The sequence below is a fragment of the Camelina sativa genome, chromosome 1, assembly GCF_030686135.1.
Source record: "Camelina sativa cultivar CO46 ecotype springtype chromosome 1, ASM3068613v1".
In the NCBI taxonomy this organism is placed as follows: Eukaryota; Viridiplantae; Streptophyta; class Magnoliopsida; order Brassicales; family Brassicaceae; genus Camelina; species Camelina sativa.
Genome location: NC_141880.1, coordinates 3,019,475 through 3,046,259, shown reverse-complemented (window position 1 = coordinate 3,046,259; position 26,785 = coordinate 3,019,475). Strand labels below are relative to the sequence as shown.

The 26,785-nt window shown below is 34.9% G+C and overlaps 8 protein-coding genes and 1 non-coding gene across 11 annotated transcripts; 4 read left to right on the top strand and 5 right to left on the bottom strand.

Moving 5' to 3' along the window:
- Positions 1-1,024: 1,024 nt before the first annotated feature.
- On the top strand, positions 1,025-2,247 carry LOC104740564 (uncharacterized). Its single transcript, XM_010461237.3, has 3 exons — positions 1,025-1,355; positions 1,527-1,564; positions 1,965-2,247. Exons 1-3 carry the CDS (start codon positions 1,283-1,285, stop codon positions 2,076-2,078), a joined length of 225 nt encoding a protein of 74 aa, XP_010459539.1. The 5' UTR covers positions 1,025-1,282; the 3' UTR covers positions 2,079-2,247.
- Positions 2,248-2,334: 87 nt separating this feature from the next.
- On the bottom strand, positions 2,335-4,839 carry LOC104740476 (O-fucosyltransferase 24-like). The gene is made up of 6 exons (XM_010461122.2): positions 3,881-4,839; positions 3,617-3,785; positions 3,438-3,527; positions 3,081-3,364; positions 2,737-2,995; positions 2,335-2,641 (listed from the first exon to the last, which is right to left on the bottom strand). The coding sequence occupies exons 1-6, from the start codon at positions 4,582-4,584 to the stop codon at positions 2,411-2,413; spliced, it is 1,737 nt and encodes a 578-aa protein (XP_010459424.1). The 5' UTR covers positions 4,585-4,839; the 3' UTR covers positions 2,335-2,410.
- A 1,733-nt stretch (positions 4,840-6,572) lies between these two features.
- LOC104740149 (uncharacterized) lies at positions 6,573-9,921 on the top strand. Of its 2 annotated transcripts, none has more exons than XM_010460931.3 (9): positions 6,573-6,913; positions 7,125-7,200; positions 7,289-7,944; positions 8,431-8,547; positions 8,627-8,805; positions 8,924-9,017; positions 9,108-9,185; positions 9,281-9,382; positions 9,468-9,921. In XM_010460931.3, exons 3-9 carry the CDS (start codon positions 7,453-7,455, stop codon positions 9,606-9,608), a joined length of 1,203 nt encoding a protein of 400 aa, XP_010459233.1. In that variant the 5' UTR covers positions 6,573-6,913; positions 7,125-7,200; positions 7,289-7,452; the 3' UTR covers positions 9,609-9,921. The 2 variants fall into 2 exon arrangements, with proteins under 2 accessions (XP_010459233.1, XP_010459087.1); XM_010460785.3 differs by having other exon boundaries at positions 6,593-6,913; positions 7,292-7,944.
- Positions 9,922-10,309: 388 nt separating this feature from the next.
- Positions 10,310-12,349, bottom strand: LOC104740057 (rho GDP-dissociation inhibitor 1). The gene is made up of 5 exons (XM_010460606.3): positions 11,707-12,349; positions 11,547-11,613; positions 10,977-11,195; positions 10,755-10,879; positions 10,310-10,662 (listed from the first exon to the last, which is right to left on the bottom strand). Exons 1-5 carry the CDS (start codon positions 11,953-11,955, stop codon positions 10,585-10,587), a joined length of 738 nt encoding a protein of 245 aa, XP_010458908.1. The 5' UTR covers positions 11,956-12,349; the 3' UTR covers positions 10,310-10,584.
- A 1,617-nt stretch (positions 12,350-13,966) lies between these two features.
- Positions 13,967-15,431, bottom strand: LOC104739914 (F-box protein At3g07870). The gene has a single exon (XM_010460422.3). It carries the CDS (start codon positions 15,231-15,233, stop codon positions 13,986-13,988), a length of 1,248 nt encoding a protein of 415 aa, XP_010458724.2. The 5' UTR covers positions 15,234-15,431; the 3' UTR covers positions 13,967-13,985.
- Positions 15,432-16,999: 1,568 nt separating this feature from the next.
- On the bottom strand, positions 17,000-18,792 carry LOC104739705 (U11/U12 small nuclear ribonucleoprotein 25 kDa protein). 2 transcript variants are annotated; one of them, XM_010460251.3, is made up of 5 exons: positions 18,547-18,792; positions 18,333-18,438; positions 18,160-18,259; positions 17,959-18,076; positions 17,000-17,396 (listed from the first exon to the last, which is right to left on the bottom strand). In XM_010460251.3, the coding sequence occupies exons 1-4, from the start codon at positions 18,755-18,757 to the stop codon at positions 17,990-17,992; spliced, it is 504 nt and encodes a 167-aa protein (XP_010458553.2). In that variant the 5' UTR covers positions 18,758-18,792; the 3' UTR covers positions 17,000-17,396; positions 17,959-17,989. The 2 variants fall into 2 exon arrangements, with proteins under 2 accessions (XP_010458553.2, XP_010458624.2); XM_010460322.3 differs by having other exon boundaries at positions 17,963-18,076; positions 18,547-18,789.
- On the bottom strand, positions 17,561-17,682 carry LOC147949499 (small nucleolar RNA snoR130). The gene has a single exon (XR_015565616.1). It is a non-coding gene; the product is annotated as a small nucleolar RNA snoR130 (small nucleolar RNA).
- A 399-nt stretch (positions 18,793-19,191) lies between the features above and the next one.
- LOC104739617 (exopolygalacturonase-like) lies at positions 19,192-21,102 on the top strand. The gene is made up of 4 exons (XM_010460078.2): positions 19,192-19,535; positions 19,614-19,922; positions 20,008-20,523; positions 20,648-21,102. The coding sequence occupies exons 1-4, from the start codon at positions 19,290-19,292 to the stop codon at positions 20,894-20,896; spliced, it is 1,320 nt and encodes a 439-aa protein (XP_010458380.1). The 5' UTR covers positions 19,192-19,289; the 3' UTR covers positions 20,897-21,102.
- A 1,812-nt stretch (positions 21,103-22,914) lies between these two features.
- Positions 22,915-24,973, top strand: LOC104739532 (exopolygalacturonase-like). The gene is made up of 4 exons (XM_010459959.3): positions 22,915-23,334; positions 23,413-23,721; positions 23,807-24,322; positions 24,448-24,973. The coding sequence occupies exons 1-4, from the start codon at positions 23,089-23,091 to the stop codon at positions 24,694-24,696; spliced, it is 1,320 nt and encodes a 439-aa protein (XP_010458261.2). The 5' UTR covers positions 22,915-23,088; the 3' UTR covers positions 24,697-24,973.
- Positions 24,974-26,785: the final 1,812 nt, after the last annotated feature.

The following is a 26,785-nucleotide window of genomic DNA, read 5'->3' as shown; positions in this document are numbered from 1 at the left end:
TGAATATCATACTGTATATATATTTGGAGTAACAACTGTATTGAGTATGAGTTCAAGACACATAAGAGCCCTAACCAACAACATCCCTTGTGTTGATTTCTGAAACGTGGTTTTAATTGCCGTTTATTTCAGTTGAGTACGTCATGTGTTGTGGTTGCAAGAGCACAGACACAATTCTTTCAAAGGAGAATCGTCTCTTCTTTTTGATATGTGAAAAGGTAATAAAAAATCTACTGAGAAATATTTTTATCAAAGTGAGCCAACATTATTTGATTTCCAACAGTAAAATTTTAAACTATGTTGAAGCCTACGCTCTTTCTTGTCTTGCAATTGTTACCATGAAAACATATAATTTGATGATTGCTGTTTATTTTACACATATTCAGGATTTTGCCCATAGTCTAATTAAATATTACGTAGTTATTAGAGTGATACAAAACTTATATGGAGGCCTACTTTATTGCGTCATCTTGATGTGATGCAATCTGGTATCTTGGCCTACACTACCTTTGGTTGAACAACTGAATGAGTGATTACTGTCTCAGCCTTTCAAGATTTATCCAGTTTTTTTTTTTATTTTGCACTTTTGCTATTCTGACATCTCTGTTGTATCTATTTTCACATCTAAAGATATGAACTGATATATTGGCTTTGTTTTGGCAGTGTGGATCAAGAAGAATGACCAGCTGTATCAGGTTCAAATGATATATATTGGTAGCTAGCTCAAGTGGGTTGAGAGTAGTTTCTTTGTTATAACTTATAAAAGAGACATGTGTGTGTGTTTTTTTTGTCCAAGAACTAGCAATTTTCTGAAAAATAAAAATAAAATCAATGACATTAATTTAATTTAATAAATGACATTATTAAAGGAATATGATTCACTTAATATAAATTTTATAAAATTTTAAATTGCTAAATTTTATAGTATATCGTATATTTTTTATAAATGTTATGGCCAGATTTTATTCTTAAACAAAACAAAACAGCTCCAATTAATGCAGGATTTTAGTAAGTTAATATACCATTGGGTAAATAAACCAATGACGTCTTCCACAAATTTGGTTCGAATTCGGTTAAGCCCGGTTTAGGATCAGGTCGGTGTTGTGTGGCCTTGTTCTTGTAGCGAAAGGCAAAATCGATCCACTCTGCAAGCAAAAAATAAACTCTTCCAAAGTCAAAACCTTTATAAAGCGGCGGCGAGGGCAACCGCAATATTAATATTCCGACAGAGAAGAAGAAAGACACAGCAAACGAATTGTCTCTCCAAACAAAAAAAAAAAAGATGGCGAAAGACAGCTGTTTGGCCAGAATCACTGCCGGAGTTGCCGTTGGCGGCGCAGTTGGTGGCGCTGTAGGTACGCTTTTTTTTTTTCTTTTTCAATTTCCTTTACATTCTGGAAATAAAAACCCTAAACCCTAAATTACAATCTAAATTCGCCTTTATATGTCTTCGATTCTATGGGAATTTGGGTACGAAATATTTTTGAGTGTGAAGATGATATTGAACTTGTTTCGTTGTGTTTCAGGTGCTGTCTATGGAACTTACGAAGCGATTAGATTCAAGGTACGCTTTGTTAATTCGGAATCTTTTCTTGAAAAAGTGAAACTCTTTGTCACTCTTCCTCTTTGGATATCTTGATGAGTCGAAAACACACTGCACAGCCTTAGTCTTGTGTTTTGTTTGCCTTCACTTTTGAGAAAATTGAACTTATTTGACTTGTGCATCTATCTCACCGTTTTGGACAACTTTAATCCATTATTTTGTGAGTTATGATTGGTCTTGTTGTGTTTACTTGTGAGTTGGTTAGCAAGATCAATCTCAAGGTTTTAGCTCTTTAAGTTAGATAAGGAAGATGTCTGGAGTAGAGGTTGCTCTTGTTGTCACTATATGCTTAAACGGTTGGGAAAACAATCTCAGTAGATACTTATGTCAACATTAACTGGTAGATATCTTATTCCTGCAGGTTCCTGGGCTTATGAAGATAAGATACATTGGGCAAACTACCATTGGCAGTGCAGCAATTTTCGGGCTTTTTCTAGGTGCCGGCAGTTTGATACATTGTGGAAAAGGTTACTGATTCCCCCCCCCCCCCCCTTACATTTGTTTAGCTCTAGAAGCTTTTAAGTTTGTGTCTCTCTCATAGTTTCCTGGTGAAAGATTGGATTCTTTTTTGAAAGATACTGAGTTTTTTTTTTATTGTTGAATAAGTATTGGATGAATCAGTAAAAGCTTGGTTTGATCAGAAACAGCTTCTTTTTCTTTTTGTCTAAGATAATTTCGTTGATGAAAATGTCTTGTTTCAAGGAGTTTAGTTTATAGATAAAGCATAGAAAAAGGAGTAAAAAGAGTATATTATACTTTAATCAAAAATAATCTTTGTTTTTGACCATATGTGCACAAAAAGAAGCTTTAAATAGTAGAGGTGGCTTGTTTGCACATACACTCAGGAACAGGATACTTTGTAACATCTCTTCCTGCTTTGCTAACCCTTAGTTCTGGCTGTCCTAGAGATTGTCTGTGTAACTTCTTTATCATCTTCTCAAACTCTGTTTTACTCATTGATGTGTTCACAAAGTATGGGAGCATATGCCTTTTGTTTGGTGTTATAATCTTCTTGTGTCCTTCATAAGCCCTGTGCCCCTGAAAGATTAATTTAACACTTTTTACCTTAAGATTGTGTAAGTTGCACACTAGAAATCAGACTTTTCAAACAACAGAGACCTAAGAATGTGTACCTGAATTGCATGGCCCATGTTCCCTCCATGAGATGCCATGAACACATCACTCTCCTTGCACACTATATAGTCGATTGCTGCCATTATCGAAGCTCGTTTTGCAAAAGGTTTGAGTTCAAGTGGCAATGCAATATCGTATTTGTTGTAGAGATTTGGGAATTCGCTTGTTAACGGTTTCAAAGCTTCCTTTCCGCCAAGCGGTTCCCCTCCCGCCCAATAGATCCTCGCATCTCTCGGTGCTCCAAGTGCTCTAAGCAGCCTGAAATTAACCGGTAATAATTGAAAACCAACTTCTCTCTCAGCACATAAAACTTTGTAAGAAAACCGTTAGGTCACTCGTTTACCTTGTTACTTCCTTGGCATTTAATGGACAGAGACCAGCGAGTTTCCTCTTATTAGATGTCATACTAGATTTGGCTGTTAAGAGCTCAGGCCGCTTAATCCTTTCGATGTTTACAATCTCATCATACTTTGAGCACAAACCAGAAAGGCATCCTGTTCTAACCCACACATCTTTCTCCATTCGAAGATGCAGCGCAATGTAAGGCCCTTTGCTCCTCATCCTCTCTGCAAGCTTCTTCCCCATCTCCATGACCCGTGGCGAAAACTTCAGTCCTTCAAATGCTGCCTGCAACACATTTCTTGTTCAAATGTGAAAGAACAAAAACAAACTCTTTTTAGCTTCCAGGTTAGAAACATACCTTACAACGGAGCTTCTGGAGATCAGTGGGCAAGTCTTTAGACAATCTTGAATCTAATCTCCTTAAAAGCAGAACTCCGTCCCTATTGAACTGCAGGATATAAGTATAACAAAGACCATTGAACATTGTTTCTTATTTGTTCACCACCAAATGATCCAAGGGAGGTTGTATGATCTTACACGCTTTAGATAATGCGAACGGATCCATTGAGGGGAGGCGTTAAAGGGCATACCACCTTCCTCTGATGGTCTAGTCATTAGTTTACTTGCGGGCAGCAACGAAACAATCTTCACATCATTTGCTAAAACACTCTTGAATTGCTCTAAATCAAATATATCTGAAAACTCACTGCAAAACAAAACATTCAGAATGACGTATGAACACAAAAATGAACATTTCTGATGATCCATTAATATTTACACCCTTAAAAATCAAATATATACCTCTCGTCACCCCAAATGAGATTGATTTGCAATATTGGTACAACAAGAACAGCACCTAGAATCCTCGCAATCACAACTGCATCAACAATCTGAATCTTCTGCTGATTCAACCCACCAGAGACAACCACCATCAGATACTTTCTCCTCTCTCTAGCAATCTTCTTACTCTCTCTTCTGTAACCAATGCTGAAGTCTAAGCATGGCTTGTAACCTAATCCATCAGGCTGTTTCCAAAACTCATTCTTATCACCATGTCCATTTCGATCAGAGGTGATCAAATGTGATCCATCACCACCAAAGGTCTCATTTTTCTCCACACCCGTATCCAAAGATCGATCCTTGGCGTTTGAAATCTCAACCTGAGTAGCGTTTGATCTGCTATACGCAAAACCTAGATGGTATTTAGGAGATACATTAGAATCCGAGCTTTGAAGTTGACTTTCGTGATCGCCGAAACCAAAAGAAGAAAGACAAAGACTGAGTCTTAATGATATCCCCAAAACAGTAAGTAAGAAGAGAGATAAAGCCCAGAGCTTTGGGTTTCTGAGATTGGAGAATTTGCTTGTTGTGTGCTTCTTCTTTGAAGATTTGTTATCGAGAAAAGAGTGTAAAGACGATGAAGAAACAGAGTTTATGATCTGAGCTGGGACTGAAATGTAGCAAACTTGCTTCTTACTACTGCTTCTCGTCTTCCATGTTCCCATCACAACTTTAAACAAACGAGATGAGAGCTTTCGGTTACGGCGGGAACATAGAAGGATCGATTTTGTTACAAAACAGATGACTGTGTTGTAGTAGTAGTTTTCTTTTGGGGTAGCTTCGTTTCCAAGAAGATTCTCATATATTATTCAATAATCAAACATTAGTTGGAGAAGATCTGTATTTTTTGGTTTTGGTTTTTTTTTTTTTTTTTTTTTTTTTTTTTCGGTCAATTTTCAAAAAAATGCACCCAACAAGGCAACAACACCCACGCAACAACTTTTAAATTTATATCAAACTAACTAAATAATTGAACAAAATGTTTAGAAAGAGACATATTAATCTATATAATATAAGGTTATCAATTGAGACGACCTTAGTAGTGTATCTTTTATATATCAGAAATTTGTTTCGTTAACGTAGGTAAGAAAAACTTATTATACTTAAAAAATGTGTTATGTGAACTATTTTAAAAAAATGTATACATCATTTTTCTGTAGCAATAAAGTTAGCATATCATTTTTTGTATACATCGTATGTAAAATTTTTGTTGATTAAATAATAAAATTAGTGTATGTGTTTGGAGATTCTATAAATGCTTACGAAATTAATATATTATAGTTGTAAATTTGTTTCTTTCTAAAATGAAATTTATTTACATCTAAAAATAATAATTTTGGCTGTGGAAAATTGGTTATCTCAATTTGGTTGATGGTTTTGCTTTTGCTTGCAGTAAACTAGATGAATAAAATGGGCTGGGCTAATATAAGATGTGACAGGCCCAAGATTGAGCTGATTGTGATCCAGCTGAAAAAGAAGTTATTTAGTTTCAGAGATACTGGTGATTGTCGCATTATTGATTTTTAATTATTTTTAGTTGTGGTGAGGTTGTCTTACATGTTGTTACCGGCGAAACTAATTCATCCCATCCCACCTATGTCTGAATTTTTAATTCATTGCGTAATAATGAGCTAGCTTCTCTTCTTTACTATACGCCCTGTTGTGGGGATGCATTTTTATAAGTTTATCATAAACAAACGAACAAACTCGTATAAATTTTTTTGTAGATGTATCCAATATAGTGTTTGTTACACAATTATATATGAATTAATGAGACTTTGCATATAGTTTAAGAAACAAAATATACATATACATATTGTATAGTTAGAAAGATTTGGGAGGGGATAAATAATGGTTAGAGTCTTAGAGAGAGTTAAGAGTAATGAAGGTAAGTGGAGTCGTGGACTCACGTATATCTGAAGCAAATCTGATTAATAAAATCACTCTCAAATATGGGAATGGGATACCATATTGTTCTCACATGAATCTACTACTCCCTCCGTTTCAAAATATAAGATATTTTAGAGAAGTTTTTTTGTTTTATAATATAGGATGTTTTCAAGTTTTTATACAACTTTTAGATTAGTTTAGTATTTTATCTTATACAATATTGTTTCTGATTGGTTGAACTTGTTAAAAATAAAGATTTCTTAATCTGTGTATTTTAGTTAAAACATTTTATATTTTGAAACAGAACGAGTATTACAATGTATCGTAAAAAAGTGTACGTGTCTTTATCATATGAACATCAGCTAATATTAAATAAATTATACTAAGGCTATATATGGCACTTCAGCACGTTTTCGCCTTCTTTAAGGTTTTAAACTTTTTTCAAAGCCTGGCTTAATTCTAAAGACTTGGTTGGAATCATATTGTATACCGAACACAAACAAAAATTCGTAATTTTCATTTATTACTGATGAATTGTGAAATTTAAATTTTTTTGAAGTAAATTACATTTACATCGTGTGTGTCTCTCTTTCTCTCTAATCTTGGATTTTTTTTTTTTTTTTTTTTTTTTTGTCTCGTCACTTGGAATTTAAATGATGATAGAAAAATCAAGAAAATGATATATTTATCGTTAGGCGAATGACACATAAGTCCTCAGAAAAGAACAGAGCTAAAGCCAATCAATCAGCCTAAATACGTCAGAATGATTGAAAAGTTAAACCTGCGTCATTAGTATTATAACCCTCATACTAAAATCAAATCCAAGTTCGTTTTCAAAATCATAATGATTCATTAATTATAAAAATAACCCCAAAAAGAAATCAAAGGCTCTGGATTCAACCCTCAGCTCTGAGCTCAAAGCTCTATCTAAAAAAGAACACATCTTTCCTTCCTTCACCTAGCGATAACAACTATCTCTATCTCTCTCTTCCAAATTCTAACTTTTCATAATTCTTCTTTCTGCTTCTTGTTCGACACCAACACCCCGAGAGACGCGGGGATTCCAATTCAACGCTCCTCTGTATTTTTTTCCCATTTCTTTCAGTTAATATACTTTTCCCTTTAAAGTTGTTTTATTTCTCTCTCTTTTCTTTTTTTTCCATTTTTAGTGTCTTTTGTTCTCACGAGCGAGAGAGAGAGAGAGAGATCATCTGTTCTTGCCTTCTTCTTTGAATCTGGAAATTTCGATAATCTTTTTTTTCTGTAAACAAAAGAAGCTGTAATCTTTTTTTTGACTGCGTGTGTGTGCGCGTAGGGGAGAGAAGATTAGGTGTTTCAAAAGAGAGGTGATAACGTTTGCAGAACGTGACAAACAATTATAATATTGAAAGGTATCTATCAGATTTTGATATGATTCTTTTTATAACATCTCTCTCTTTTTTTTTTCTTTTTAATTTCGTTCTTTTTTGTTCTCTGTAGCAGCAGCATCAGCCTAGAAACCCTTTTTAAAAAATTTAATTGACGGTGTCCATGTTTCCGTGTTCGTCCTTGGTCTGAATTTGACGGAACCCAAATAAAAAAAAAAAAAAAATCTGAACTTTCAGACAATATTGTAAAAAAAGGAATCGAATTTGGTCCGGAGGATGTTTGGGATCCAAAGCAGACGTGATTTGACAATGGAACTCCAATCTCAGATTCCGATTCTCCGTCCTAGCATCCACGCCAGACGAGCCAACATCGTCGTCAAGTTCCAGGATTTGTACGGCTTCACCGTCGAAGGAAATGTCGACGACGTCAACGTTTTGAACGAGGTCAGGGAGAAAGTGAGGAACCAAGGACGTGTTTGGTGGGCTCTTGAAGCTAGCAAAGGTGCTAATTGGTACCTTCAGCCTGAGATTCTCTTGATCGGCGACGGCATCGCTTTGAAAACGTCTCTCAAGATCTCTACTTTGACGAATGCGATTACTTTGAAGAGGTTGATTAGGAAAGGGATCCCTCCTGTGCTGAGGCCTAAGGTTTGGTTTTCTCTTTCTGGTGCTGCTAAGAAGAAGTCCACCGTTCCTGATAGTTATTATAGTGATTTGACTAAGGCCGTCGATGGCAAGGTCACCCCTGCCACCAGGCAGATTGATCATGTGAGTTTCATTTTTTTTAATCCAAAGTTTCGATTTTTAAGCAATTTTAGGATTGAATTTGACTGATCCTTTGTCTAAGGATTGGTGTAGATCTGTTGTTGATTCCTGTGCTCTGTTGGCAATACTTTTGCAAAACCTTTCTCTTTTACTACTGTTGTATGATGGTTATACGAGGCTGCTTCTTATGTTTGTTGTGTTTTTTTTCATCCCCTGGATCTTAATTGTGCCTCTCAGATTGTATTTTGAGTAATATAAAGATTGATGTTAGCTGCAGGAATCCAACACTGATCCTTTGTTTTAGGATTGTTATAGATCCGTTGTTAATCCTTGTGTTCAAGCAGCTTCTAGCAGAGTCTTTCTTAGGCGTTGATTGATTGTCATTCGAGATTATATGTTATGAATGTTGAATTTATTGTCTTATACTGCAACTTCCTTTTCGGATCTTCTCATCATTTTTCCATTGACATTGTGTCTCTACTCTTGCAGGATCTGCCAAGGACTTTTCCAGGACATCCATGGTTGGATACTCCAGAGGGTCATGCTGCTCTAAGACGTGTGCTTGTTGGCTATTCCTTTCGCGATTCTGATGTTGGCTATTGTCAGGTACACACTTATCCTTCCCATATCCTTTTGCGTTATTCAATAGAATTTTTGGTCTTAATCAATTTCGTTATTGTTCCAGGGACTAAACTATGTTGCAGCATTACTATTACTTGTCATGAAGACAGAAGAAGACGCATTCTGGATGCTAGCTGTCCTTTTGGAAAACGTATTAGTTCGTGACTGCTACACAACAAACTTGTCTGGATGCCATGTTGAGCAGCGGGTTTTCAAAGATCTGCTTGCTCAAAAATGTCCTCGGTAACTCTCTCTAGCTTTCTTGGTTCTCTTGGTCACTGAGCTTCATCAGTTTATCAAATTCTGGCGTTATCTTGTTCTTCGATCACGAAATTGACTCGTTAACGTTACATTTTTGCAGAATAGCTAGTCATCTTGAAGATATGGGCTTTGATGTTTCCCTCGTAGCCACCGAATGGTTTCTATGCCTCTTCTCTAAAAGCCTTCCTTCAGAGGTTCTTAAAAACGAAGCCTTTTGTCAAATTATGTGTCTTTTAAGATTAGTTTTTCTTATGTTATACAGCAAACTTTGGTTTGGTTTGCAGACAACTCTAAGGGTGTGGGATGTACTTTTCTATGAAGGAGCAAAGGTTCTATTCCATGCAGCTTTAGCAATATTCAAGGTTCTTCTTTCTCTTCCTCTGATCAGCCTTTTTCGTAAAATATTAATCCTCCGACACAGATGAGTCTCATCTCGTGAATCTCTCTTCATTCGCAGATGAAAGAGAACGAGCTTCTTATGACCCACCAGGTCGGTGATGTAATCAACATATTACAGACAACTTCACATCAGCTTTTTGACCCGGATGAATTATTAACGGTAAGCCAAGCCTGCCCTAGTCCGAACACCGAGTTTATGTATTTATAAGATTCATAATCCGTAGTATCAATCAACACATTTTTAGGTGGCATTTGAGAAAATTGGATCGATGACTACCAACACCATATCAAAGCAGAGGAAGAAGCAGGAACCAGCAGTGCTGGCAGAACTTGACCAGAGACTTAGGAGGCTCAACTCTCTTAAAGAAAGTGGTAAGAGCACATAAACAAAAGAACTGTTGGGAGAAGATGAGCCAAAAGGTGTAAACGAGGGAGTCCCCAACAATGGTTTATTTACTACCCCTCTTGATGGTTTCTCTCTTTTTCTTTCTCTAAGTATATATAAATAGGATTTTTATTTTTATTTTTTTTCGAGAGCAAAACATAACCAAGATCCATTTCTGAGATGGTAAAAATGTCAAGTTTCTTCACATTCCAAGAGGTGTTACTTTGCCCTCTTGCTTTTATTTACCCCTCTTTGACATAATCAATTGTGATCTTCATGTTTTAATATGATCCATGTTTGGTTTGTAGTCTGAATTGTCAACTGTTCTTCTCAATACTATATTTTCGAAATAACAAGTCGTAAAGCAGATGGATGGATAATGATATGTGGATAAGAACTTGGCATCATATTGATATACTAAAATAAAAGAATTTGGCCTCAATATATGAAAAGAAATACAAATATATGAATTCCACAATCTAATTTTAAATAATCGAAGCCCAGTTAACATCAAACAAATGCACACCTGATGGTAAGAAGAAGCGTTCAAAATAGTTCGCTTCTCTTTGAAGGCATGAATATAAATCTATAAAGAAACGAGATGCATTTTCTGTGAAGCAAAACCTTCTTTTTTTTTAACTTTCAGCTTTTTTCAGCTTTGACTGAGAATCATTATACATCTCAAGATCTAACACAATCATATCATCAAACATATGTTAAGTGGAAGGAGAAACAGAGTTGAGAACAAACACATACATACTGATTTCCAACGACATTACAGGACACAAAAAAAAAAAAAAAAAATCAAGATCAAAATGAAGGAAGTAAATGCCGCCGTTCTTGTTCTACGATGATCAGAAAAAACGATTTCACATTTTATATGTTCAACGAAAAAAACGATAGATAGGGAGTGAAACAAACACAACTTTCTTCTACTGACAACACATATCAGGAGGCAACTCGCGTTCCACGAAATTTCAAACCGCAGGCCATTCTTTACGGATGTCAAAGCTGTAGTTGATCTCCAAGTAGCACTTATTATCATCATCAAGAAACTGAAACAAGATTTTTCAAGTAAATTTAAAAACCAACACCAAAGAAGAAAATATCACAGAGTTAGATGATGAAGGTCTTAATCTAATCATACCTTAGTTCTTGCAGAATATGATCCTCGAGCAAACATGCCAGAAGGAGTGGTCTCTTCTGGCATCACGTGGTTGTATGGCTCCGACTGAGGACTAAAGGTTCCAAGCATTTCCTTAGTTCTGTCCACTGAAACCATTAAAAAGGAATCGGATCACATTGTCTCTAACTAAACCATTGAGAAGCAATTTAAAAAAAAAAAAAACTTGTCGTAGTATTGTTTTACCTTTAACACCGGTCTTCCAAACTGTATTGGTGTACCTAAGACCAGAAACAATATTGTTGTTAACTTGAAATGTGAATTTGAGGTTGTACTTGCTCCCTTCTTTCAAAGTAAACCACATGCCCTTTGGATTTCCATTCTCCGGAACCAACAGAACAATATCGGGCTTTCCGGGAGACAAGATGGCAAGGCTAAGAATCCTCACTTCCGGATCAAGAGTCTCTGCGTATCAAGAGAGGGGTTATAATAAGTGACAAATTCATCAATGTAACACACATTTCTCCAATCTTAACTTGACGTTATGTACAAAACACTCAGAAAACTGAAATCCACACAAGTTTCCGGAATCATATGCAGGAAGATAGTAACTATTTGAAGGTAAACAAAAGACCAAGCAGATCCAAATTATTCACATGAATCACAGACAGATAAACAAACAACAAAACAAGCAGCATCATCATAAACAAGGGTCTCATCATAAGCAAGGGTTTCAAGATCATAAATTTAACATTGTTTATAAAAAAAAAAAAATGAAACAAAGATAAATGTTTGAAACTGAAGAGGAGGCCTAACCTCCAATGTTGGTGACATCAACACTTCCAAGAAGCTGTTCCTTCCATTTCCTCAGACTCTCATCATCCTTCAAGAACTCAGATTCAACAAAGCATTAATTTTTTTTGACAATGTAGTTTAAAATCACAAACCAGAAAAAGAAAGAAAAAGAAGAGGAAACCTTATCCTTCTCGAGATGTTCTTTGATAGTGTACTGAGGACCCAATTGCAATTTGGAATCATCGTCTTCTTCTTCCTCGGCAGCACAAAGAGAAGCTTCGCTCATCTGTCTTCCCAAAGATCCAACAGCCTCGTCGTCGGTTCTGGAGGTGTTTTCATCATCTCCACCTTCCTTGTTGTTGTTGTTGTTGTTGTTCTTGTTCTTGTTTTCGTCCAACCCCATGTCCCTGGCTCCAGATACCAAAGACATCAATCAGCTCCGCACCCCCTAAGCCCTCTCAAAAAGATTTGAGTTTTGGCACAAAAAAACAAAAAAAAGGTCTCGTCTTTAGGAGGAGGAAGGGGGAAAATGAAAATGAAAAGTGGAATTTTTTTAGGGATTTTGGTTTTGGTAACGGCAAAGAAGAGATGGAGTCATGTGGTGATCCGAGTTATATGAGAGAGAATGAGAGATCGTGAGGGTCACTAACGAGACGAGAGAGAGAAGAAATCATCAATCATCTCATAAATATAAAAAAAAAAAAAAAAAAAAAAGCATAATTGCTATTTCTTCCACGCGCACCAGATGAGAGACAACAAGAGACGACGAGAGCCTCGAGCCACGACAAAAGACAAAAATTAAAAACACTAATGTTTTATGTTTTTCTCCTTTTTTTTTTTTTTACTATAATATATCTCTCATTGGATAAAATCATTTGTTACTAATTATCGAGTTAGTCCTCTAATTTATTGATGATTGCAATAATTTGCATTTTTGATTTCAGCCGGTTTGATCCGGTTATTGATATTTGGGGGGACCCTAGCTATGGCGGACCTACGTAAGACAAACATGGCATATTGCTTCTTTCCAAATTTTTAAATAGAAAAAGATGAATTTTTTGCCTTCAAACTACTATTATTTAATCAAAACTTCATTTAATTGGGACCTTATTGGTTTCGTTCAGTTTTGTTTACAACCATGTGATTATGTCACTTTTGATTGTTTCAACTCCTATCATGACATTCATGAATACACTTATCTTATCCTTATTACATGTTCTCGCTACTTGGAGACATCTTAATAGTCATGTAGTTCTTTCCTCCTATACTCCGAAGTTCATGTACGCAATAATAGACAATGCATATATGCCTTTCCAAAGTCATATCATATGCTAGTTTATTTAGGACAACGTTTTCAGTTGGTTAGGTTAGGCAATCAAAGTCGTCTAAGTTATATACTGTTGTTTGTTACACATGATATATAGCAGAATTATAATAATTCCCAAATTAGTCAACATACATTAGGTTAGCAGCCATATCATAGGGTCGATAAAACACATCGAAATGAGTCAAAATCATGACATGAAAAAAGGATATAAAGCAGTTTTATAACAAAAATAATTAAATAAAGAGAAGACGATAACTATGAAGTTTTTTCACAGCAATATCTGTTTTATCTGTGTTTCTCTAACGTGAAAACTGAAAAGAATAATAATGTCAGTTTTGGAGTTGAACTATATGTATAGGTGAAGATATTGCACTTTGAATTCACATTTAAAACTGATATTTCATGATTTGGACGCAGCATAGCAAGCATACTCCAGACTCCAGAGGTGTCGGTAAGCAATAAAAACGGCCATTTGGCCACTTAGGGCCGTTCACAATGTAACTTGATAGACCCAAATATAACTACGTTCGTCATCACTCATCATGTACAAAAATGTTCATATTTCCGACACCACGAAAAATTGCATAGACGCCAATTTTTATTTTATGAAGTTGTTTAATTAAATATTTTTATTGTTTTAAATAAGATGTTTAGATCTTACGATGAATAGAGTTTTCATTTTATTTTTTCAGACGATAGGGAATCTTTTCACATGGGTTTAATCTTTAGATCGAAGATCACTATGGGTTTTCTATATATTTATATATACACAATTTTTTCTTTTTATAGTGAAAATTATATGATTTGCGAAAGCCTCTTTTTTTTTTCTATGATATATCTTTAAAGTTTGCTTTATCTAACTTTGTTTTCTTGTTATTAATTATTTAATTAGTTCTAAATAAATATATACTCCATATGCTAAGAGATTTCCCTTTTTTCTTCTTTGTATTGCTTGGTGGTCGAGCATGCATGGTAAAAAACAATATTAGCAAAAAATAAAGCGATACGCGATTAAACAATATCTAAAAGTTAAGAACCAAATTACCGGAAAAGTATATAAAATTATATTAAAATTTAACCAAAAGATCTAGAACTAATACTATAAATTATAGGCTTTTGATTAATTAGTTTTATCATAAATCAAACGGTGTATCAAACCAAGACAATGTTCCAACATGAACAACAGTGTGAAACCAATTAGGCAAACCATGGAAAAGAAGGTCTTTAAATTTACCCAATTTTGGATCATAAGCCACAAGAACCCTACTCTTATACTCCAACAAGATCTCTCCATTCTCCAACACACATAAAACCCGAACCACTTTACCATTATCAGTGTTCTTCCAAATCCACATGGGTCGGTCCAGATTCTGCTTTAGCCCCTTTGGCAAGTAAGTCCCAATGCTATACTCTTTTCCCCAAGATTCCTTCACTCCGTAACTCTTCATAACCCATATGTCCAATTTGCCGTAGTTACCATAAACGACCGCGCAAAGACGCCCTTTAAGATTCACTAGCCTATGGTTAGTCCGGTTTAGCCCACCGCAGTCCGGTTTAGGTATCTCTATAAACACTTCATCTTCCAGATCAAATGATACGAACTTACGATCCGGCACGTGCCTGCGAGGCCTTGTCACAAAATGTAACCTCCCGTTGACCAAAGCCTCCGATGAACGCTTCATAAACTTATAACTAGGAGCTTTGCCTAAGCTTCTCCAAGACAAAGATTGATCTTTCCTTGAGGACAAGGTTAAGATCTGAACCTCTGATTGTTTGTACTGGATTCTACCACGAGCTCTGTAAACACCGTTATTGCTACTACTAGTAGTACTACTACCTCTGAAGTATACTATCTTCAACACTTTGTATTCTTTTGTCGTCTCATGGAATCCGAAACCGAACACGAGTTCTTGGTCGTGGTACTTGTTGGAACATTCGGGAAGCTCCAGGGAGTTTGTAGTGAAAGGATTGTAGAGGTAGAGTGAGTCGTTGTAGAGAGAATCAGATAAACAGAGCAAACCGTTACATGATCCCACCACGTTGAACTCGGGCATGGAAGATGCGAATCTTAAGGTGAATTTTTTGGTCTTGATGCGTTTCTCATCTTCTGATAAGTCGAGGAAGTGAAGGCCGTTGCGTATTGGGAAATCACAGTGAAGGAGAAGACATGGCTTTGTCGGGGAAGAAGAGACACGACCGTGGTCAGTCAAAAGGGATCTCCAAGATCTGCAAACGAACATAAGCCGAGCTATGGAGGAGATTGGTAGCCGAGAGAGTATGTCAGCTACAATATCTCCGGGAAGGGATTCTAGTAGTCCTCCTCCTCCTCCGTCTACATCATCGGTGATCTTTCTCCTCTTGAAACTCTTCTCAGAAGCCATGAGAATGAAGAGAACCAGAAGCAAGAGTTTGGTCTCGAGATGGAGAGAGAGAGAGAGAAGACGAAGATGATGGAGGAAAAAAGGAGGGTACGTTGAATAGGCATCACATAATAATAATTCTCTCGAGATTTTTTTTTTTTTTTTAGTTTTCTTTAGTTTTTTTAGGATCAAGTGAATGGAACAAGAAGTGATGATGATTGGAGAGATCTAGACCGTGGGATGAGATTAGAGTTTGCAGATTGTCAAAAAGAAGAGAATAAAGAAAATGAGAAAGAATACAAAAAAAAAAAGTGTGATGATGACAGAGCAACATTTAATTAAATAATTAGTTTTCTTTAAGACCATCATTTGGGAGAACACCCTTTGTGTTTTAAGTCTAAAAAAATTAGAAAAACGTGATTGGATGAGATTTTTTGGAAAAAAAGAAAATATTTCATTTATATTAATATGCAATTTAAATATTAATTTATAAATTTTTATAATTGTAATATGTTTAAAAATATTATATTAATTTATAAGTATACAATTGCTTTTATATAAGTATGTAATTTAAATATTAATTTATAAATTTTTATAATTATAATATGTTTAAAAATATTATATTATTAAATATAATGATCCTAAACATGTTCTTCCACTAACTAACTTGTTAACAAAAGATCTAAACTAATGATCTTATATAATTTTTATAATATATTTATTCTAAGAACACCCAAAACTGATACTCTAAAACTTTAATAATAAGAACAAAAAAAGAAGTTGCCAACTCATCAGCAAAAGTCCTCTCTTTCCTTTTACTTTTTTTTTTTTTTTCTTTTTATCTAAGGTGTTTTTATATTGAATTGTTTTTTTTGGTCGTTAATATACAACTATGTTACCTTTTTGATTTATAAATTTGTATACTTTCAATTTTTTATTAGTATGTTTTTTTTTCTTGAGAAACAAAATGCCTTTTATTAATTAGAGTTGCATTTGTTCGTTTGTGGTATAGATCACATTAGACTTTTTTCCAGTTAATTTAATAAGACTTCTTCGTGGATTTTATGGAAGTTAATGGGTGAGATAACATTAGTTCAAATCCTTTGTTGAACTTTAAAAATTATTAAAGTGTGTGTCTATTTGTGTTGCTGGGTAACAGTCATAATTAGCGTGTAAAGATAAGTTAGATGAAAAGTTTGGATCAAGAGAATAAAAAGTAAAAAAAACTTAACAGAGTTTTATAACTACAAATTTTTCAGCTCATTGTAATTTTTTTTTTGTCTGTCTACAACTCTACATGACAACGAAATAAATGCAAATAGTAGTAGATTTGAATCCCTTATGTCCAATTTACCACTAAATATATATAATTAATAATCACTGACTCAAACCGATGCTATGAGTAAGTAAAAATAAAAGAAATGGTGGGTGGGGGCAGTTGTGCCGTGAGTGTTGGTTCTTCAAAAGTTAAAAGAAACATTTTAGTAAGAGGTGCACAAGTTTCCCACCGCTTGTAGGTTTTTTCCAAACGCTAAATATCAAGCTTAGGCTGTAATTATATGATTTAGCATCGAAGAAAAGACATTTTCGTAGGCCCATCTATGTTCAAATTCAAACATTACGCACTATGCATATATACTACCGTGCCCTTGTAATATATTAAGCTCTGTATCACCCACCAATAGCTGAGAACACGCATACGTCTGCATTGCGATTTGGACAAGAATAGTTGAATTGAGCTACCAAAAGCTTCTCAGCTGCAGACAAATCTCTGAAGTGAAAAGCAATGGAAATAAAATTATAGTAGCATTGAATGTTGAATCTACTGTCAGGTTCCTGTTTTATTAATAACGAAAACATAGCACCTTCTTTTTTTTTTTTTTTTTTTTTTTTTTTAACATTGCCACCAACAATTACAACTTAACCACAACGATTAGTTACACAGAGTTAAACACTGAACCAGAGGGAGTTCCTAAATCAACTCTAATAAAGATCGGGTCCCTCATGTGTTGATGGTATCACTACACCATGTAAGGTTCTCAAGATCAGCGTCTTTGTTGCCACTAGTTGATTGCTGCGTATTGTGATGCTGGTGAGTAAGGTGAGATTAACCACAGAATATGTTGGTTTTGATCTCAATTGTGCTGAGACGACGACTATATACAGTATGTCTACTCCACCAGCCTGGTCAAAAACCCACCCATTGTAATAGCACAAAAGTAACTATAAAAATAGTCTACACTAATGGAAAAGAAAAAAAAAACAATTGACGTGTAGCACAGTGTATCAGAATACTACCAAAAAACAAGTAAGACGAAGAACAGCTTTCACTTGGCTAAGAGATAAGAAACCCTCAGAAATGGCCAAATATCTACAAAAATGGTTCCTCTAAAACCCCCATGGAAAGTTTCCAAGAGAGGGAGCCCCATTTTATCACCGTTCCAGATTACTAAAATATTCATCACAGGGAATCTTAACTTTGTTTGTTTCGAAAACATATCAGACCTAATGTCTCTCAAATCAATTGATCATTAGGGGAATAAATAAATAAATAAATAAACTCTAGTCGTTCTTGAAATGATTTCATCTCTTCTTTAGTGTCTTATTAGGATTCTTAATTCTTCTTAGCTCAAGGCGTTGAATGACATATAACCAAGTTGGGATCGGGAAACCTGGAAGCAAACCTACCAATGCTATCTAACATTCTAACATGTAAAACAAAGATGAGAGACTTAGTTTTAGTTACCAACATATAAAAAAAGGGTGGTTCAAGAAGTCTAGTGGAGTGAACGAAAAAGACGATGCTTCTTCCTCTTGGAGTGTCTCCCTCGACCCTTCTTCATCACATATGGCATGAAGGTCACCTGTGTTCATGATCAAACAAAACAAGATTAGCATACATATATGTCAATGCCCCAAAAGAGTTGAACAAAACTAACTCTAAAACCTGAGAATTGTTCCGGACTCCGACATCTTGAAGAAGAGCATTATCGTCAAGCAGCTTCTCATTATTGTACAAAAGACAAAAGTTTGACCATACATGCTTCCTGCATATTCCCAAATTAACAAGTTGTCTGTATTACGACGACAAGAGCTAAAAGGAGAAGGTTCAATATATACCAAGAAATGTGGCGATGACCCATGTTTGCTTGCTCCATTTCGTTAACTTTCTTCTTGATCAAAAGCTTCAGATCTTTCAAAGTAGCTGAATTCATGACGGCTACATCTGCCAAGGGTTAAGCAAACAAGTAAAGAAACCCATGTATTTTTTTTTTTTCACAATGCACACCACGTGTTCGATAAAATGCCAAAACCAAAGTATATAAATATATACCCAGTGAGGAGCCGTCGAGCTTGACGACGGAGAGACGCATAGCGCTTCCCTTTTCCAGACTGACAAGAGTGACGACATCGGAAAGTGTTGGGTTCCTAGGAACGTCGGCGAGAATCGGATCGGCAAGGAGACGAGACAGAACCGATTTAAGCTTCTCTCTCTTCTTCGTCTTGACGTCGTAATCTCCAACAACACTATCGCCCTTCTCCATTCCGTTATGTTTTTTTTTTTTAGGGTTTTGTCTTTGTCTCCTAAAATTAATGGGTTCTGTTTTTATTCATTTGTTCATCTCACACCAAGCCCACTAACCACTTCACGTTTAGGCCCAATACGAGATTCTCCCAAATCTATATAAAGTATATATATATATTTTTTTTACGCCACCTCTATTATTCTCTTTTTTTTTTTTGCAACACAGTCGAAATATAAAATAATCAAATTGTGTGACCCTAAATGGGGTACAAGTTTCGTCTATGTTACATTAATGACCTAATCCATGTATAGAAAGTCCATAAATAGAAAACGCACGGAGTCAAAAGGGATCAGCCACCACAATCCTCGGAAATATTTTTAGCTACGAAGGAGTTTGTGGTTTGCCATCTCCCTTTGCTCCTTATATAAAACGGACACTGAAATCTCAAAAAAAAAAACATCCACAAACAAAAAACAAAAAGAAAATAAGGAATAAAGAAAAAAAAGAAAAAAAAAACAAAATCCATTAAAAAAATTAAAAAAAAAAAATAATGGTGAGTTTTCGTACAACAAATAGATTGTTTTTTATTGTGCTAGTGGTTATGGTCACCGTATTAGCAGACGCGACACCACTTGCTGATAAAGCAAAAGATGCAGCTACGGCAGTTGGCGATAAAGCAAAAGATGCAGCTACATCACTAGACGCTAAAGTACCTGGAGCTGTACCTGGAGCTAAAGCAAGTTGCGATGTTAAAGTACTAGGAGCCAAAGGAGACGGGAAAACTGATGACTGTGCCGTACGTACCATATATTATATTATTATTCGATTTTGTATTTGTTACCAAATAATCTAACTCACATGGATTGATGTATAGGCATTTGCGACAGCATGGAAAGATGTGTGTGCAGCCGGGGGGACACTGATAGTGCCAAAAGGTGATTATTTGGTAGGGAGCTTAGAACTCAAAGGTCCATGCAAAGGTCCAGTCACTTTGGAATTAAATGGCAATCTAAAGGCTCCAGCTACGGTCGCGGCAACTAAACCTCACGCTGGATGGATTGAAATTGATAATGTTTGTGATTTCACGTTAAAGGGGAACAATGCTATTCTTGATGGTCAAGGTGCCCTCGCTTGGAAGGTTAATGACTGCGCCAAAACTGGCAAATGCAACTCTCTCCCCATCGTAAGCACATTCAATTTTTATGTACATTTTAGAAGTTTATGTTCATCAAATATATAACTTGTTACGTTTATGGGTTTTGTAACAGAACATCCGATTAACGGGTCTAACAAACTCGAAAATTATGGGCATTACATCCACAAACAGCAAACTTTTCCACATGAACATCATCAACTGCAAGAACTTAACTCTTGAGAATATTGGCATTGATGCACCTGCAGAGAGTCTCAACACCGATGGTATCCACATCGGAAGGTCCAACGGTGTTAACTTAATAGGGGCAAAGATTAGAACTGGAGATGATTGTGTTTCCATTGGAGATGGTACCGAAAATCTCATTATTGAGAACGTCGAATGTGGACCAGGACATGGTATTTCCATTGGAAGTCTTGGATTATACCCTAATGAGCAACCAGTGAGAGGAGTCACCGTGAGGAAATGCCTTATCAAGAACACTGACAATGGAGTTCGCATCAAGACATGGCCTGGATCTCCCCCTGGTATTGCCTCCAACATTCTTTTCGAAGATATCACAATGGACAATGTTAGCACCCCCGTTCTCATCGACCAAGAGTATTGTCCTCACGGAAAATGCAAAGCTGGGGTACGTAACCTAATCAAATCAATTAATACACAAACTATCTATTTAAATTTGATAATTTTTTAAATAAAATATTATGTATTGCGCAAAAATTTATTTTTCATCTTTTCAATTAATATGCATGAAGGTACCATCTCAAGTAAAGTTGTCGGACGTGACCATCAAAAACATTAAGGGCACATCAGCAACAAAGGTGGCTGTGAAACTAATGTGCAGCAAAGGATGTCCTTGCACCAATATTTCTCTTGCTGACATCAACTTGGTCCACAATGGTAAAGAAGGACCAGCTGTCTCGGCATGTTCCAACATTAAGCCTATTCTCAGCGGAAAGTTGGTTCCAGAAGCTTGCACTGAAGTCGCTAAACCGGGTCCTTAAATTAAAGTCGCTTGTCCACTATACATCCATCCAATATGGTGATCAGTTAGGGTGCGATGAAAAAGTTTTGTAATATTTTTTATTTTACAAATAAATAATAGTCCTTCAATCTTGATGTTTATTAGTTGAAGAGTGACTCGTGATTATATAGTAATGTTTTTGGGAATTTTGTCAAAAATGCGACATTGCAGATTATTTTCCAAAAACGTCACATTCTCGAACCTTTTTTTTTGTCAACAACTATAAAGTGTTAGCTCAAATGAGCCAACTAGAAGGAATATTGTTTACATAAGTAGTGAATTACGTTAATGTGCGAACTCTTCGTGCCAAATTATTTGTTTTGATATTAGCTCTACGAGGAACTAAGGACACAGAAATGGAAAAGAAACCCCCTTTTCAATCTTGTTCTCCTCCATATATGCTGAGAAAATTGGCCACTCGTGAGGTGAAGATACCATCTTCACCAAGTTGGAGCAGTCGGTAAGGAAGAACACTACGTCTTGGACACATGCGCGTAACATGTATTTTATTGTCCAAATTGGTGCTTCCACCTTGGTATGTACACAACAAAGACTTATTCATAGATTGGCTGCTCCCATAGATGGGGAACCACCATTTGGTGACAAGCAGAACCACCTTGTACCAGCAAACTTGTTGCTCTCCTTCAAAGAACCATACAAAAAAAAATGATGGACAGATAAATGGGTTCCTGAGAAGCAGGAAGGGACAAAATTTAAAATCCACCTTCCGTCGAAACATGAGGCTCACACAAAGAATTTGTTTGCGCTAATTGCCATGTTTTTGCCTCTTCTTCCGCTGATCTCGGAACCTAAAAAATATCATCTGCAGGGTTTGCATATAATCTATCATTTTGAATCTTCCAAATATATCACATTATCCAAGAAAAAGCAACTAAATAACATCATTTGGACAAACTACAAGAAAAGATGTCTAGATTCGCATTTTGAACCCTTTTTTAATTGTCACAATTTTAAAATATTTCCATAACAACATGAAACAATGGAAAAAAAAATAAAATTTATGTGAGAAGTACCTAATTAGTGGACAAATGCAATGATTGTTAATAATTTAATGGATACAAGTCACTAAAAAAGATTTCAGTTTAATGTTAAAATTATTGTTTCCATCACCGAGTAAAACTGTTGGTGGAATTACAAGTTCATAAGCCTCATAGATGTAGTCTTAAGAAACTTTTGAAGCCATAATTTTGATTTTTGGACAACAATTCTGAAATGGACAATGGATCACATTATGTGGACATACACATAAATTATAGAAAAAAATGATTTCCACCGGTATAGGTCTGCTCTGGATATCTCGTCATTTGACAAAGTCTAGGGGAATTCAATTTTTAAAAAATTGCATAAAATATGCTTTTCATTAAAGTAAAGCCAAAGAAACCATCATATTTGTATGTGAGTAAAACCAAAGCAACCATCATATTTACAGTGAATTATGGAAATTCATTTTGGCATTTTATCAATTTTCTCTTATTTTTTTGTGATTCACAATATCTTACGAGAGTGTTTGAATTTATATTTCAATAAATAATAATTTATTTGAAGTCTTGGTTTTTTTTGTCTTTTCTTTAAATATTAAATAGTTTTATCATGTTCATTTTTTTCTTCTAAAACGTAGATATGATTTTTATTAAAATAAAAAATATATACCACAAATATATTGCCTAACTGAATCTCATTAAGAATTAATAAGTATGGAGATATTGTAATTGCTTCTGCTCAAATTACAGATTTAATTATTTTTTATAGCATCAATAAGTATTAACTAGTTAAATGATTAGGTACTTTTTATAGCGAGAAAAACTAAAATATATTATTTATTTATAAAAGAACCATTATTATGATCTTCTAAATGGTGTACAAGTTTCGCCAAGGAAAACAATATTTACTTAATTCATATAAATAAGTCCATAAATAGAAAACACACCAAATCAAATGGGATTAACCTTTTTGAATGAATAATTCTTCTACGTTTAGGCACAATTCTCGGGTATATTTTTAGCTAGAAATATTTTTGTGGTCATCAACCTCCCTTTGCCCCTTCTATAAATCGAACTTTGTAATACAAAACATCAATAAACACAACATAAAAACAAAAAACAAAAATAAAAATAATAAAAAATAAATAAATAAAAAAAGAAAGAATAAAGAATGGTGGGTTTTCGTAGAGCAAGCGTAATGTTTTTTGTAGTGCTAGTGGTTATGGCCACCACAGTAGCAAACGGTACATCACTTGGCGATAAAGCAAAAGATGCAGCTACGACAGTTGGTGATAAAGCAAAAGATGCCGCTACATCACTAGGTGCTAAAGTACCTGGAGCTGTACCTGGAGCTAAAGCAAGTTGCGATGTTAAAGTACTAGGAGCCAAAGGAGACGGGAAAACTGATGATTGTGCCGTACGTACCATATATTGTATTATTATTCGATTTTGTATTTGTTACCAAAGAATCTAACTCACATGAATTGATGTATAGGCATTTGCGACAGCATGGAAAGATGTGTGTGCAGCAGGGGGGACACTCATAGTGCCAAAAGGTGATTATTTGGTAGGGAGCTTAGAATTAAAAGGTCCATGCAAAGGTCCAGTCACTTTGGAATTAAATGGCAATCTAAAGGCTCCAGCAACAGTCGCGGCAACTAAACCTCACGCGGGATGGATTGAAATTGATAATGTTTGTGATTTCACGTTAAAGGGGAACAATGTTATTCTTGATGGTCAAGGTGCCCTCGCTTGGAAGGTCAATGACTGCGCCAAAACTGGCAAATGCAACTCTCTCCCCATCGTAAGCACATTCAAATTTTATTTACATTTTAGAAGTTTATGTTCATCAAATGTATAACTTGTTACATTTATGGGTTTTGTAACAGAACATCCGATTAACGGGTCTAACAAACTCGAAAATTATGGGCATTACATCAACAAACAGCAAACTTTTCCACATGAACATCATCAACTGCAAGAACTTAACTCTTGAGAATATTGGCATTGATGCACCTGCAGAGAGTCTCAACACTGATGGTATCCACATCGGAAGGTCCAACGGTGTTAACTTAATAGGGGCAAAGATTAGAACTGGAGATGATTGTGTTTCCATTGGAGATGGTACTGAAAATCTCATTATTGAGAACGTCGAATGTGGACCAGGACATGGTATTTCCATTGGAAGTCTTGGTTTATACCCTAATGAGCAACCAGTGAGAGGAGTCACCGTGAGGAAATGCCTTATCAAGAACACTGACAATGGAGTTCGCATCAAGACATGGCCTGGATCTCCCCCTGGTATTGCCTCCAACATTCTTTTCGAAGATATCACAATGGACAATGTTAGCACCCCTGTTCTCATCGACCAAGAGTATTGTCCTCACGGAAAATGCAAAGCTGGGGTACGTAACCTAATCAAATCAATTAATACACAAACTATCTACTTACATTTGATAATTTTTTTAAATAAAATATTATGTATTGTGCAAAAATTTAATTTTCATCTCTTCAATTAATATGCATGAAGGTACCATCTCAAGTAAAGTTGTCGGACGTGATCATCAAGAATATTAAGGGCACATCAGCAACAAAGGTGGCTGTGAAACTAATGTGCAGTAAAGGATGTCCTTGCACCAATATTTCCCTTGCTGACATCAACTTGGTCCACAATGGTAAAGAAGGACCAGCTGTCTCGGCATGTTCTAACATTAAGCCTATTCTCAGTGGAAAGTTAGTTCCAGAAGCTTGCACTGAAGTTGCTAAACCAGGTCCTTAAATTATAGTCGTTTGTCCACCATACATCCATCCAATCTGGTGATCAGTTAGGGTGCGAAGAAAAAGTGTTGCAATATTTTGATGATACTTTTTAACGTGTAAGTAATATATATATATATATGGATATTAATAGATAATAATAATCCATTGAAGGTAGGAGTTTATCCTCTGAAGAGTGGCTCATGATTGGATAATATTTTTTTGTGATTCGTAATATACGAGTATTTGTATTTATATTTAAAAAATAATAATAACTTTGAAATCTTAAGGTTTTGTCATTTAAGATTCACATCTTTTCTTCTTCTAAAATTTAGATATAATTTTCATAAAATATAATATATAACAGAAAATTGCTACAAAAATCTCATCTCATTTTTCTTTAAAAGTTCAGTTAGTAGTAATTAATATGGGAGTTATTGTAATCAGTTTTTATCATTACAGTTTTAAATTATCAAGCCAAGTTCTTAAAAGCTAAGATATACACATAAACGAAACATACATATTGATAAGTAAGAAGTGTTCCTAACAACAACGTTAATCTCACAAAAAGAAGAAGAAATTTACATACAACCATATGAAATAATAAGTTTAGGGAAAGATAAAGATCTATATATGTGTCCCCTTGAGAGGGTGGCAGTGTCACCGCCTCATGGGGTACGCCTATTTTTGTTATTCTTCTTGCAACGTCTTTCAGAGTACAAAAACTTTAGTTCTCTATTTTCGTAGCCTTTAAAATTTAAGTAATTAAGAGAAATAATCTACCAAATATGAATAATAGCTTCAAATATTTTGGTAAATTTGGCTTGTATAAGTGCATGCATGTTGATCCAACAAAGAAAGTATGAAGGAACCAAATTGATACAAAAATAACATGAACTTCTCCAATCTTCACCTTCTAAGAAAAAAAAGATGATATATCTTTAATCAAGTGGTTACAACACCACCTACACGACCGACCAAATTATGGAAGTTCGACTAAACTAAATCACATTATCTTACATAGTAAAATAACATAAACTTCTTTATTTTTTAACCAAAACATTTGGGCTATGTCCATCGTTCAAACATCGATCTCACATGTGGGTTATTCATCAATCATCACCCAACCCCTCAAAGAAGATTAGTCTTTAATCCATTTATCTCGACCATGTCCATTATAAGACTAATTCATATGAAATCAATATAATTAGTTTTGGACCGTGTCAATTTCAAGTTATGTCGTTTGAAAACTTTTTGAGTCGGGTTGAGAGTTGAGCCAACATATATTTGGTTTGATATCATGTTAAATTATACGGATTTTTCTAACACACATAAATAAATTGATTCATATATGATCTTATGTATTGCTCAAAGTCTCATATCATTTCTATTATGTATGTGATATTCATCACATAGTAGTTCTACATGCATAATTTTTAATGTTTTTTTTGTATTTTAATATTATTCATAGAAATCAAATATCTAGAACTTCAGCTTTCTTCAGTCATATGAGTGTCATATCATTCGATGCTATATGTCCAAATTAATGAAATATGCCTCTTTTCCTCTTCCATTCCAAAAGTTAATGATTCATTCATAATTGTCCATACTTATTTGTAAAAACCATCACTAATTAAAGTTGAACGTTTTCGTCTTTATAGAGATGTTGTGATGAAGGGGAAGGGTTGAGCTCTAAAGGAGAAAATCACATAAGATCGATGCAGTCATGTAAACATTAAAAAAAGTTTAAATAAAATCAACATTGTTCAGGAAGCTAATTGTGTAACAAATTGCTTTGTTTATAAGTTTTGTTTTATTAAAAGTTTTTGTCTCTATAAGATCTAACAAAGTGTTTCTCTTTTCCAACGAAACAAGGTTATAAACAAATATTATGATGTGCCTTTTGTGTGAGTGATATTTTTGAAAAAATTGCCAGCTAGAAAAATACTTCAATATAAAAAGTAAATTTTCATACGTTAATTTCGATTGCAGTGAATAATAAGAAAACTAGAAATTAAAATGATCAAATCATCAAAACATGACATTTAAAATGAAAAAAAATAATAATAAAAAACCGAAAATAAAAGGAACAAAAAAATCCGAGGTAAAAA

Bases quoted from the DNA above. Each gene is read 5' to 3' on its own strand.
- LOC104740564 (XM_010461237.3), top strand. From the start codon at position 1,283: ATGGCGAAAGACAGCTGTTTGGCCAGAATCACTGCCGGAGTTGCCGTT. The intron at 1,356-1,526 runs GTACGCTTTTTT...GTTGTGTTTCAG, and splicing joins CGCAGTTGGTGGCGCTGTAG to GTGCTGTCTATGGAACTTAC. The intron at 1,565-1,964 runs GTACGCTTTGTT...TTATTCCTGCAG, and splicing joins ACGAAGCGATTAGATTCAAG to GTTCCTGGGCTTATGAAGAT.
- LOC104740476 (XM_010461122.2), bottom strand. From the start codon at position 4,584: ATGGGAACATGGAAGACGAGAAGCAGTAGTAAGAAGCAAGTTTGCTAC. The intron at 3,528-3,616 runs GTAAGATCATAC...TATATCCTGCAG, and splicing joins GTTCGCATTATCTAAAGCGT to TTCAATAGGGACGGAGTTCT. The intron at 2,996-3,080 runs GTAAACGAGTGA...GGTTAATTTCAG, and splicing joins AATGCCAAGGAAGTAACAAG to GCTGCTTAGAGCACTTGGAG.
- LOC104740149 (XM_010460931.3), top strand. From the start codon at position 7,453: ATGTTTGGGATCCAAAGCAGACGTGATTTGACAATGGAACTCCAATCT. The intron at 7,945-8,430 runs GTGAGTTTCATT...CTACTCTTGCAG, and splicing joins CCACCAGGCAGATTGATCAT to GATCTGCCAAGGACTTTTCC. The intron at 8,548-8,626 runs GTACACACTTAT...TTATTGTTCCAG, and splicing joins CTGATGTTGGCTATTGTCAG to GGACTAAACTATGTTGCAGC.
- LOC104740057 (XM_010460606.3), bottom strand. From the start codon at position 11,955: ATGTCTTTGGTATCTGGAGCCAGGGACATGGGGTTGGACGAAAACAAG. The intron at 11,614-11,706 runs GTTTCCTCTTCT...GAGTTCTTGAAG, and splicing joins AACATCTCGAGAAGGATAAG to GATGATGAGAGTCTGAGGAA. The intron at 10,880-10,976 runs GTAAAACAATAC...TAATGGTTTCAG, and splicing joins TTGGAAGACCGGTGTTAAAG to TGGACAGAACTAAGGAAATG.
- LOC104739914 (XM_010460422.3), bottom strand. From the start codon at position 15,233: ATGGCTTCTGAGAAGAGTTTCAAGAGGAGAAAGATCACCGATGATGTA.
- LOC104739705 (XM_010460251.3), bottom strand. From the start codon at position 18,757: ATGGAGAAGGGCGATAGTGTTGTTGGAGATTACGACGTCAAGACGAAG. The intron at 18,260-18,332 runs GTATATATTGAA...GGGAATATGCAG, and splicing joins GGTCATCGCCACATTTCTTG to GAAGCATGTATGGTCAAACT. The intron at 18,077-18,159 runs GTTTTAGAGTTA...TCATGAACACAG, and splicing joins GAGTCCGGAACAATTCTCAG to GTGACCTTCATGCCATATGT.
- LOC104739617 (XM_010460078.2), top strand. From the start codon at position 19,290: ATGGTGAGTTTTCGTACAACAAATAGATTGTTTTTTATTGTGCTAGTG. The intron at 19,536-19,613 runs GTACGTACCATA...ATTGATGTATAG, and splicing joins GGAAAACTGATGACTGTGCC to GCATTTGCGACAGCATGGAA. The intron at 19,923-20,007 runs GTAAGCACATTC...GTTTTGTAACAG, and splicing joins AATGCAACTCTCTCCCCATC to AACATCCGATTAACGGGTCT.
- LOC104739532 (XM_010459959.3), top strand. From the start codon at position 23,089: ATGGTGGGTTTTCGTAGAGCAAGCGTAATGTTTTTTGTAGTGCTAGTG. The intron at 23,722-23,806 runs GTAAGCACATTC...GTTTTGTAACAG, and splicing joins AATGCAACTCTCTCCCCATC to AACATCCGATTAACGGGTCT. The intron at 24,323-24,447 runs GTACGTAACCTA...ATATGCATGAAG, and splicing joins ACGGAAAATGCAAAGCTGGG to GTACCATCTCAAGTAAAGTT.